The sequence below is a fragment of the Rhopalosiphum maidis genome, chromosome 3 (assembly GCF_003676215.2).
Source record: "Rhopalosiphum maidis isolate BTI-1 chromosome 3, ASM367621v3, whole genome shotgun sequence".
NCBI classification, from domain to species: domain Eukaryota; kingdom Metazoa; phylum Arthropoda; class Insecta; order Hemiptera; family Aphididae; genus Rhopalosiphum; species Rhopalosiphum maidis.
The window spans coordinates 34,159,475-34,171,767 of NC_040879.1; the positions used below are offsets into that span (position 1 = coordinate 34,159,475).

The 12,293-nt window shown below is 26.9% G+C and overlaps 1 protein-coding gene across 1 annotated transcript; it reads right to left on the minus strand.

The window, feature by feature from the left end:
- Positions 1–1,649: 1,649 nt before the first annotated feature.
- LOC113559101 (phenoloxidase 1-like) lies at positions 1,650–11,447 on the minus strand. The gene is made up of 13 exons (XM_026964689.1): positions 11,332–11,447; positions 8,457–8,582; positions 7,991–8,180; positions 7,550–7,773; positions 6,703–6,905; positions 6,374–6,524; positions 6,136–6,237; positions 5,318–5,482; positions 5,117–5,245; positions 4,861–5,049; positions 4,514–4,649; positions 3,530–3,765; positions 1,650–2,433 (listed from the first exon to the last, which is right to left on the minus strand). Exons 2-13 carry the CDS (start codon positions 8,562–8,564, stop codon positions 2,170–2,172), a joined length of 2,097 nt encoding a protein of 698 aa, XP_026820490.1. The 5' UTR covers positions 8,565–8,582; positions 11,332–11,447; the 3' UTR covers positions 1,650–2,169.
- Positions 11,448–12,293: the final 846 nt, after the last annotated feature.

Consider the following 12,293-nt stretch of genomic DNA (forward strand, 5'->3'; position numbering starts at 1 on the left):
CTGCTTTTAAATTTAAAGATTATAAGCCGCGTCAACATAAACAGTAAAAAAATGTAAAAACTATAAGATAATATTATATATATTATACTTTTATACATTATAGGTATGAATATTATAATATAATATAGTAATAATGGTTTACTATAAAGTATAAACCATAAGGGGTTACCTTATCTGTGAAAACACTGAAAACTAACAAATAATTCATAAATAGTTTCAAGTTTTATAAGACAAACGGAGAAATAAAATAAATTTCTATTTATAAATTGTAATTTTTACACAAGCAATTATATGTTTTATTAATAAACGGTCTGAAAAAAAATTATTATATTTTTTAATTTACATAAGCAGATATCGGCGATTTTTAAGTTTACCTAATACATTTTTTTCTTTGTATAATTTTAAATTATTTGCTTATAACTTACTTGAAGTTGAAATACATCTATATAGTGTAACTATAACTAATTATTATTTTGATTGTATTTAAAAATCAAATTATGTAAAATTATCAATCAAATTAATGATTATAATGATTATATGATACCCTATAATGTATATTGTATGTTAATGTATTGTAATTACATATTTACATTGATAAATAAAAATATATTATGTATCATCATTATGATAATAATCAATACTTTATTATATTACATAATTATTAAATTTATAATCTGTAAAATATGCAGCCACAGAATACTTGCCTATGTAAAAACAGTAATAATAGTAATATATTAGACGATTATGTATTATAATAAATTATTATAACTGCGTGTCTACGTACAAAATAAATTAGGTCACTCTACTACGCTTGAAACGTGCGTCCGCGTAATAATATTGTCCGTTTACACACACGACACACACACATACACACACACACTACACATATTGCTGGGGAATAGCGATTTATTCGGCACGCCCTAAGACATTATTCATACAAATGTCAAATACAATTATTATTATTTTTTATTATATTATAATATTTATAATAGTGTGGGATGTCTCTAAAAGCAGCGCATCACTCATACAAAAATACATATATAAATCGAATAGTAGGTTAGTGGGGACGGCGATTTTGTAGGAGAGAGCCTGTTGAAAAGGATTATTCGTTATTATTATTTATTTTTGACGTCTATATCTATATTATAAATTTATATTATTATAATGCTTGCTACTACGCCAAACTCGTTACCATGATTTTTTCTGTCATTTGGATTAAAAATATTTTTAGTAGTGTTACTCTTGGATGAACGCTTCGATATTTTATTAATAAACACAAAACACTTTTGCCATTTTAAAACTATTTAACATCCTAACTTTCCAAAAACACTTAATAACAAAGACCAGAAATGTTGTTAGGTATTTTATTGCAAACTTATTGAATTATTCTTAGTGATTTATTTTAAAAGTATTTAAAATAATTTGAAGTTTCGAATACATTTGATATCTTATACTTTTATTTCCGATAAGTCTCGGTGATTGGTCTCAATATTAAATTGAAATTAAGGACAACAAAAGAAAGAAAAAACCATTAATTCATGTATAAATAATTAAAATAAAGCCAACAATAGGTTTAAAGTTTGCAATTTATTAGATAAATATAATGTATGTATAATATGTATTATCTATAATCATTATAATATGTGTATTCAATAATATTGTAAGTATAATGTGCATATTATGTAGTATATTAATATGTATAATACATTAATAAATACAATTTGATAAAAATCGAATAGAAAAATTAGTATAATAAAATCAAGACACAGATATTGACATGCACATAGTGATTAATGTACAATTTTCGTTGTGGTAATAATATTATGGTTTAAATGAGAGAAATCGACCTAGCCACCTAGGTATCCCTCCCCGGGATTTGAGAAAGAAATTGGGCCATGATTTAAAATATGAACATGTTTCTTTGACAGTTTTGAATTGAAAAAAAAAAGAAATTTGTTTTCAGTTTTATATACCTATTATATTATTTACGCGTTTGTCTTGGTAACGATAATAGTGATCATAAAGTAGTTATTCAAATGTTACAAGAAAAGACATGTTAATGTCAATACATCGACTAATGACAACGATAATATGCTATTTAGACGTATTTAAAATCGGTGTAAAGTAATTTGATCGTGCGTATTGTGTTCACTGCGATTTGCCAATGCCTCAGTTCCTCCTGTTACCAGTAGTTGCGGGTCTGTTCGCTGTAGCGTTTTGCAACGGAGCTACAGTACGGTTGTTGAAACGAATGCGCACATCTTGCGTGACCATGTTGGGCGTCAAAAACTGTTGGAGAGTGACAACACCGTCCCGTGGCAAGCGGTCGAATGGATAGCCCATGGACCTGGCGTCCGGATAACGGGAATTAAGAACGCCACAGTAGCTAGACGCGTCGTCGCACACTTGTGCGTCTCCTTGCGCATTCGGCACCTGTTGCGACGGACAATATCGAGTATTCAAGCGCATCATAAATGTATAGTATTTAATATTGCAGTGTTTGTATAAGTGTAAATAAATATTAAGTTTTTTAAATTTCTATACCTAGTTAACGTTTATAAAACAAAAAAAAAATCAAATATGATGAACGGCGAGCACTTTAAACAAACTATATAATTTTATAATACAACTAAATTTATTATACCTATAAGACTTATTTTCCTATAAATATATCAAATACTTTGAAAATTATCTCAGTTGTTGCTAGTAGCTACAGTACTTGATATATTTACTCGAGTGGTCGAGTATCGAGAAAGTCATCTGAGTAGTCTTTTAAGCACATTTAAGAATTGAGAGTAAATATTTTTAAGAAAGCATTTTTTACATCATCGTATAAAGGTACCTAATTAATATTATAGCTTATTATGGAAGGTACGCCAAATTTTTATTATCCTTAAATACTGATAAAGATTTTATATTAATTATTAATGTAGTCATAAAAATAATATAGGAAAACATTGTTTTTGATGTTACTAACAGAATTAATTATTTATTCCCACAGCTTTTATAAGAGTACAAGTCTAATGTCAGACATTATATAATATATTATGTTAGACATCATATTTTTTTATGATAAAGTAATACGATATAAGAAACATTTTCCGTATTTATAGGATTGCACACACGAATTTCGTCTCTTCTGAAATTCTGATAGATCAGTAAAATGTACACCTAATATATTATTTATACGTATATTATAATGTATATAACTTTGAAAATTCCACAAAATGGCACGATGTCTGCAATTAAAATATCAACATGATATCACCCGTGTTATTTTAAAGTATTTTTTTTTTTAACTTACCGATGTAATACCTATAGATACAACACATAGTATAATATAATATACATCGATAGTATTTATGTGTTTTGCTATACTCGACTTATGGGAAATATCCAAAACTCCGGTAGTCTAAATCATTTATAGTGTAAACATTTATATAGTAAGAATTAGAGTGCAATATCGACTGTTTTGATCTTTTAATCTTAAATTATAAATAATTGTACTTGTAATAATCGAAATGTATACCTGATCATTTTCACCATTAGATACCATAACAAACAATTGACACTGGAACCCATCTACTGATCCCTTAGCTATCAACATGTTTTGTGGCCACCCACAACCACAAAAGTTGAATGTTGCCGCTGCATCTGTATTGGCGGCTGGTCTGTTACTTCCTTGATTTCTATAAGTTACTTCATGTGGTATAGTAACTGATGATTCAATTGATCGACGAACGATTTCGTTTCTTCCCCTTTTTACTGTACACATATACATAAAACAATCGGGTAATCACTATAGGTTCAATAGTACACCATTTGGTCGAAAGCATTGAATTATAATAGTTTATAATACACTATAATACATACTATATAATATGCGTTAATTCCATTTATAAGACTAAGAAAATAATAACATTTTCGGTTGAATAAAAAAATACAACTATTTTTACTATGTAAAATATAATGTATAATTATTATCTATTATTATTTATTTGTCATTTCAGTTATAAATATCATAAATTAAGCTAAATTATAAAAAAATATTATATATTACGTGACTAGGCTTTAAATTTTTAATTATAATAAAAAACAAATTTATATACGATTATACGAATCGGTTATTTAATACACGAACAAAGCCGAGTTATTCAGTTAGTATATATCACTATTATTTCATTTGTTTAATACTATTTGGTACATCATTTTATTTTTCTTAGCTTTTAATTATTATCATATTTACGTGATTAAATATGGGCAATAATAACCTAATAATATACCTGTGCGTGTAAAAATTAATTCAAATTTGGTGGTTAGGAAATTAATTGCCAAACATTAAAATATTAAAGCTTAGTAATTCTTTAATTTAATAACGATATGATCGATGGCTAGGGTTTTTGAATTGCTATAATATAACAGCTACCGATATTGGCTATATCTTATTAATACACCAGAATTTAGCATATTAAGCATTATTTAAGAAAATAAAAAATATATTCAAAACACTTACACGATACACTAAATCTGTCAAGTTCAACAAAAAGTTTTCTTTGTTCTCTGAATAAGAATGGTAAACCACGTTCATCAAATTTAGGTGCCAAGAAGATACGAACTGTTCCAACTCGCTGATTTCCATTGTTCTCAACCTATAAATTTAAATAAAATTATCACTAAACTATATTAGATAAATTAAGTCATAAAAATGATAAAATTCCAAATTAACTTTTTATAACTCGACACGTTATAGGAGGTACTACTAACTAGTGCTATTGTGATATTTTAAATTTAAACGCATAGTTAATTTAAAAATAAATACCATACGGTATTATGACAAAATATATAAGTTGGTATACTTACAACAATCTTATAATTGAATGGAGCGTGTTGTAAGTGAGTAAATCGTGCAAATACAGATCCACGTGGCAAAAAGTCCAAACCTCTAGATAACTCAGTGTCACTTTGCTGCCAAAACGTCGCAAATTCATTACGCGGTAACCCAGTAGCTGTTACTTCGACGCTTTGCACATTTACGCTGTCGAAGCCCAACTAAAAAAAATTAAACATTTATGTTTAAGTTTAATAGTTAATATATATATATATATATGGATTTTACATTTTGAACAGTATAACTTGGTATGGTAGATTTAAATTCTTGGAATATATCATCAATATATGCGTGCCAGCGATAAAATACTGGATCTCGCATAGCTGTTGCTGAGTCACCCATAACGCCATAGTTTTCCTGAAAATAATCAAGTATTTTGTAAAATTGATTGAATTATATTTTTTATTAAACAAAAAAATCCGTTCTTACCAAAAATCTATTATCAGGATCGTGAATATAAGCGATTGCATTGTGACCGTTATTATGAAGAGAACCATATAAATTTGGATTTTGACTTAATATACTAGCTTCGATAAGATTTCCTAATATGTTTATTCCTTCATTTTCAGTTAATCTAACTTGTTGACCAGCAGTCTGTAATAAAATAACATTTTATACTTCATCAAGAGGATGTCAGCGCAATATTTATTTTTTCTCTTAGACCCATATGCAAAATAGGTAAAATGCATTTGCATAAAATCATTTTTTTATGATTTCTGAGTAATTGTTAATTTTATATACAACTTAAAAAAAAATTGTGAATACAATGGAAATTAAATTGTTTTGAGACAGTATAAATCTAAAAAAAAATATATATCACACTCATAAAAATATTATTTTCTATCTTTTTTATTATTAAAAACATGAAATAAACGATTTTGAGTGAATGCATTTTGTCAATATTGCACGTGGGCCAGAGAGAGAACACAAACAATGCGCTGATATCCTCTTAACACCATTATGGCTTAATGATTTTATTATAATATGTAGGTTTAATATAAGAGGAAAAGCATATTATTTCATAAAGTTCTGATTTTTAATATTTTATCAAACGGCTAAATTTTTCTATATATTTTTTCATACTTTTTCAACGTTGTCTATTATTAAACTTTTTGGTATTGAAATTTTTGTGTTAAATATTTGACCACTTAAGTTTTACCGTAATATATATTTTAGACTTATACAGAAAATCAAAGTTAAACTCATGTCTTTTGCCTTTCTACTTTTAATTTATATCTTGTAATTACGTTGATAATAAATCCAGAATGAATAGCATTGAACAGACGGTCTCTCCAACGCACAAGATCTTCTATGTCAAATGTGATTTGTTCTACTTCTCTGCTAATATTCTGTTGTATATATAAAAATTAAAAATACACGCATGTTAAATTGTTGTATATATAGTATATATTATGCATTAAAAAAATGCATAGTATAATAATAATATTGTGTTTAAAGTCATAGCATATTAAATTCAAATATTACTTTTAGTACTGCATTGGCAGGTCTTGGAGGCCACACACGATTTGCTAAAATATTATCTAATTTTGGGAAGTAACCCTCTGCAATCGGTTCATTCCAGTTGGTCAAACGAACTACTCTATTCAAATTATTGCTTAACCGTTCCATGTTGTATCTAAATTGAAATGTATAAATATGCATATTGTTATAATATATAATATAATATACGTATATATACGAATACTATATATATGTAACTATATTAGTTGTACCGCAATAATATATCAACGCACAATATATACCTATACCAAAACAGCAATAATATAACTATTATCTATCTAATCATTATTCACCTAGCTATAATTTGTTGGTGCATGTAAAAAAATAATTCACCACGCCTGTCCTTATTTACAATATTGAGCGGTCCGTCGAACGGGTAGACCAAATGCCAATGCCAGTGATGCAGGTTGATGCCAATGTCTTCGCGGAAATAACTAATCCTGTGCTCCAAGTCCAGGTTGTTGGCAGAATAATCGTGCGGTATTTCGATTGGAGTCTATTGCAAAAACATATATATATATATATATAATATATTTATTGTAAATTAACTGTATAGACTAGGTAGCAGGTATTAGGTATAGATACGAAAATTATTATAATATTATGGTTTTTCTTCTTGGACATTTATATAGGTAGGTATAGTTTAAACCAAAATGCGTATTTTATGACCTCGTGATCTTATAGAAACAATTTTATTTCACATATTTTAGACTTTTTTAGAAATTCATATATGTGTTATAAAAATGTATAATATATATCATATATGTATGTTTATTAAGAAGAATAAGCAATTCAAACGGAGGTATACAAACTATATAGCTTTATTCATATTATAATATTATTATAATGTGGGTAAACTTCACATAGGACAACTTTTTATTATTGCCCTATTTTTTTAGATAAAAGTGTAGAACTACGTAGTTTGCATTATAAAAATATTTTATTTTCATAACCTAATTTTATTTTATTTTTAAATTATCTATAAAATATAAAAGCCATTACAATAATCAATGCGGAAATTATACATTTTTAGTTTTATCACTTGTAACTAACCTAACCTTCTCTTAATACCCATGCGCTGTTCATATTGTACCTATATAGGTACACGGATAAAAGCCCCACGCTGTGAAATTAACTTACCCTAGAGCCGGCTTGAACCACAGCCGATTCTTCTCTGGCGCGGCTGAACACCGAAGAGTCCATGTACAGACTAGGAAACATTTCGGAGTGCGATGGTAGTCTTAAATTGCGAGTGTCGGGTCTGTGTATTATTACTACGGACAGTGCGTAAATAAACATGTACGGGTTGATCCGGTCGCGACAGTACACGGAAAGTGATAAGAGTTCGTCGAACGATTTCGTGTCTGAAAAAACGTAGATTTAAATTTTAACTATAATTATTATTAACAATATGTTATTGTTTAAAATCATTTAAATTAGGTACTATCATATTAAAATAGTATGTGTTTCACTAAACAATAATTGTTTTTAATATTATTAGCTATTACTTTATTAGTCATTATCCATTATTCATTACTTATACTACACGTGCATTTATTTGTTTATATTATTTATACTAACTCATAAGAATCTCGATGAGCTTCGAGGCCATTTTACTGTGGGATGGGTTGAAAAGCGAAAATGGCGCATCTCTACTAAGTCCTAGTGGAATCGATAAGTCAGGAATATTGTTCAACTTGATGATTGGAATGGTTTTACCACCGGGAAAACGAGTTTGAATGTCCGATGCCAATGGCTTGTAACGGTCGATCTGAATAAATAAGAATAAAAAAGACAAATATATTATATTATTATATTCAAATAGGTTTCGTAATATTATTGTGGTATCGAATAATATTTACTATAATAGTATTTTTATTATAAATCGGAAACCATCATTATATATATAGGACGTAAGTACATAATAATATTTAAAAACTTAAGTTGAAGTATTTTTTAATTTCTTAATTTCAAATTGATGCGTTAAACGTTGAATTAAATGGTAAATAATAATAATAAACTATAAAAACAAACGTATTTTACTCACCAAGTATTCAGTAGGCACATCGAAAGACACATTATCATCGCCTTTCCCAATGAATATAGGTTCAGTAGGACGATCGAACAAGTATAAAATATTATTTTTGTCTGTCATGATATTCCTTTCTATTTCCTTTATTTTATACATGTAACATAAGAATGAGAAAATTAAGTTTATATAAATGTTAATGATCAATATTAGTATAGGTATATTATAATTTTATATTTATAATGCATGTTATTTTTTATGTGCATTGCAGTAGATATTTATGAATAAATTAAACGTTTTAATTTAAAAATGTTAAATGTACTAATCCCAGAAGTTTAATTATAAAATATAATTCAATATAAAATTAATGTTTCAATAATTATACTATAATTTATATTTTTACTCGTAATGATAGACTAGACTTATGCTATATAATTAGTATTATGTTAACGCGGTTTGTCACGTTCACATAACATATAAGCATAAGTTGCATGGCACATACTATATATAGTCTTATAGGCTTGTCTACGGGAGAGACAGGGTCCCATCGACTTATTGGAGGATTTTACCAGTAAAAAGTACCTAACCAGTACCTAACTCATTGGTCACCAATTAATATTTTTGAAGGGTCACATTAGGCTCGTCATTTTCAGATGGGGCAAAGCAAATTTTTGAGGGGGCATTATATATAGTCTTTCTAATATTTTTAATATTATTAGGGGGGCAACGCCTCCATTGTCCCCCTCCCGTGGCTACGGGCCTGGACCACATTAGGAATCTGAAAATTTTTCGCGGGCCATTAAAATTCTAAGTACATATTTACATTAATTAAAAACCAATAATAACTAACAAAAATAATAATTTACAATCATAAATTCATAACACATACATTTTGTTGTAATACCTATGTGTTATTTATTCTTTGTCTGTGGGCCGGATAAAATGTGTTCGCGGGTCGTATGCGGCATGTGGGTCGCCATTTGGTGACTCAAGACCTAACTTATGTAGTATGTAAAAACTAAAATTTTACAATTTGCCTCCCCAGGCCATGGAGGTCTGGACACGCTTATGTATAGCCTATAGGCTTTACCTCCCGCCTTTTCTGAGACCACATATTATTATAGTACATACAATTATACAAAATAATATCAAATTAATATAGCCAAACTACACCTATGATAAAGTTGTAAATTAATAAATTGTTGTCGATATATTTACTTCTGATACATTTCACTCGATAAATAATGGATATCTTAATGAAATTTATAGGCAATATTATATATAGCGGGTAGGTAACACTGTGATATTAAAATTCCCGATGTCGGAAATGGATAAGTAATTATACGTAAAACTACAAAAGTAAACTCTCCCCCTTGACAAATTAACATATTTTTAAAAGTAAGTCTTGAAGAACTAAAAGTAACAGTGTATAAATCATAAATGTATAATATTTTGTTATAAACTACCTTAGGTAAAATAAATTAATCTCAATTCATGGTTTAACTGAGAAAATCGTAATATGATAAATGTTATTGGTATGATGTTTCGGTAACGAAATATTACAAGATCTTATAACTTATAAGATTCTATCAAGATTTAAGATTCTATAAGCTAAATAGGTAGTACCTATATATTTAATATTATATATTAGATTATCATATATTCAAATTTCAAGTGTTCTAACTATAGAAACCTATTGTAGGGACATTAGTTCAATTATTATACAATTGGTTAATTTTTTTTTTTTTAATAGAAAATCAAATAAGAATTTTTTTTTTTTAATTATAAATAGGTTTTAATAGACTTTGTCACAATACATGTAAACATGTTATAGTATATTGTAGCTATGTCAGTCTTTAAAGTTAACAATTTATTGTAGTACAGTAAAAACTCTTTGTAACGAGTTTCGTTATAAAGAAAAACTCTATAGAACGTAAATATTACATTAATAAATTGGTTTGATTTGTAACTTATTATATAATTCTTATACCCTCTATATTACGAAAATTCTCTATAACGAAAGAAATCTTTTGGTCCCTTCAAATTCGTTATAGAGAGTTTTCACTGTATATAAAAATGACACTCTCTTTAATGACAACAGGTAAAAAAATTAATACAATCAATTAAGATTTTTTTAATTTTAAAACATTTAGAAACTACAATGTTATACGAAAGACTAATTTATCTTTTATTTATCTTCTATTTTAATTTTTTTTATAAATAGAAATATTTATACTTGGTACAATAAGTATAACAATTTAATGCACGATCCCGCAAAAGTTGTATCTAATTACATTTCAAAATATTGAATATACGCAAGTGTTCTTTTTTTTTTTGAATATTCCAAGTTATTTTTTTTATACCTAATTAAATAAAAAGCGAAAATTTTAGTTATTTTGTTTCAATTAAAAAAAATTTTGAAACTTTTCGTCACTGCATATATTATTATTTACGATAGGTATTAGATTGATACAAAATAAGTTTTAAAATATTAAGAATAATTTGAAGCTATCAATACCATGAATATGAACCTATTCACATAATTTACGGTATTGGCTATAATAATAAGTTATGAGTAAATAACGGCTATACTGATATTGCATTAAATAATGTTATAATAATACGTTTTTTGAAACAAAAATATTTCATTCATATTAGCGTATTACTATGAGTAATATAAATTTAATAACAATATAAATAAATAATTAAATATTCTTAGAAATATAGGCTGACACATTTTGATTTTCCGTTCAAAATTAAAACTTTGAAATGTTTCAATGTGCATATTATATATTTGATATATAATAATAATATAAATAAAAAAAAAATTATGTATTATTATTAAATTTAAAATATGTTTATAATGATTAATTATATATATATACATAATTACCAGTAGTGTCTGTATAATAATATACTGTTTAAACTTCAGTATTGACTGTAGAATATATAATAATATACACTTACGTGTATATTGAACGAGCAGAAAAATTTATTCGACTGATGATGTCCTATGCATTAATAGCGCTTTTATATCGAATTTTGAATATAAAAAAAATCAAGTATACTCGTATCATATAATTACGACTAGTTATTGTGGTGAACAATTCATATTTCCCAGTTGAAAAAGACCTAGACCACATGATATAATTCCGTTTCCGTGTTGATTGGAATATTAAATATTAATATAGACAACTCTGTAGCGAGCTCTTGTATTATAATATGCAGCAATTAGATTATTTGGTATGCATTATTTGTATATTAAATCTCTGGGAATTTTCGGAAACTAAAACAGGAAGTTGTTGTGGTTATTCATATTTCGATAACTGGCTAATCTATAACTTTAACTACTGTTTTGCAATTCAGAGCTTATAATTTAACATAACCATCTATAATTTTTCTCACTGCACGATTAGCATATCGAGTGTTAAAAGACGAATTTCTATATTAACCATCGTGATTATCTAAACTGCAAAGTATAGCGTAGTATATAGGTATAGCAGTACCTAAATTTAAATGACATTTAACATAATTCAATAAATGTATTTGGTAGCTAAATAATAAATATATTATATTAGAGCGCGGATTTGTATACACTAAAAAGTATCGAAATATGCCATAATATAATATGCAGTAAAAATCATGAAAATATGTAAAAAAAAACATGCAAGAATTTTTTATTTTTTTAAAATTTACAAATTAAACAACTTATAATAATCAATTACTTAAATGCTTAATAAAAACAATTTAGGGAATTTTCTGAACAACTTAATGTATTTTTAAAATTTTATTTATTATTAAAATGAATAATCATATGCATTTTGAGTTTTTCTTCTATGAATTTATGACGTTTGG

What these genes read in the sequence shown, in the direction of transcription:
- LOC113559101 (XM_026964689.1), bottom strand. Translation starts at nt 8,564, where the DNA reads ATGACAGACAAAAATAATATTTTATACTTGTTCGATCGTCCTACTGAA. An exon ending in CTGCCAATGCAGTACTAAAA is followed by an intron (nt 6,238 to 6,373) that starts GTAATATTTGAA and finishes TATATACAACAG; the next exon opens with AATATTAGCAGAGAAGTAGA. An exon ending in TGACAGATTTAGTGTATCGT is followed by an intron (nt 3,766 to 4,513) that starts GTAAGTGTTTTG and finishes ATATGTGTACAG; the next exon opens with TAAAAAGGGGAAGAAACGAA.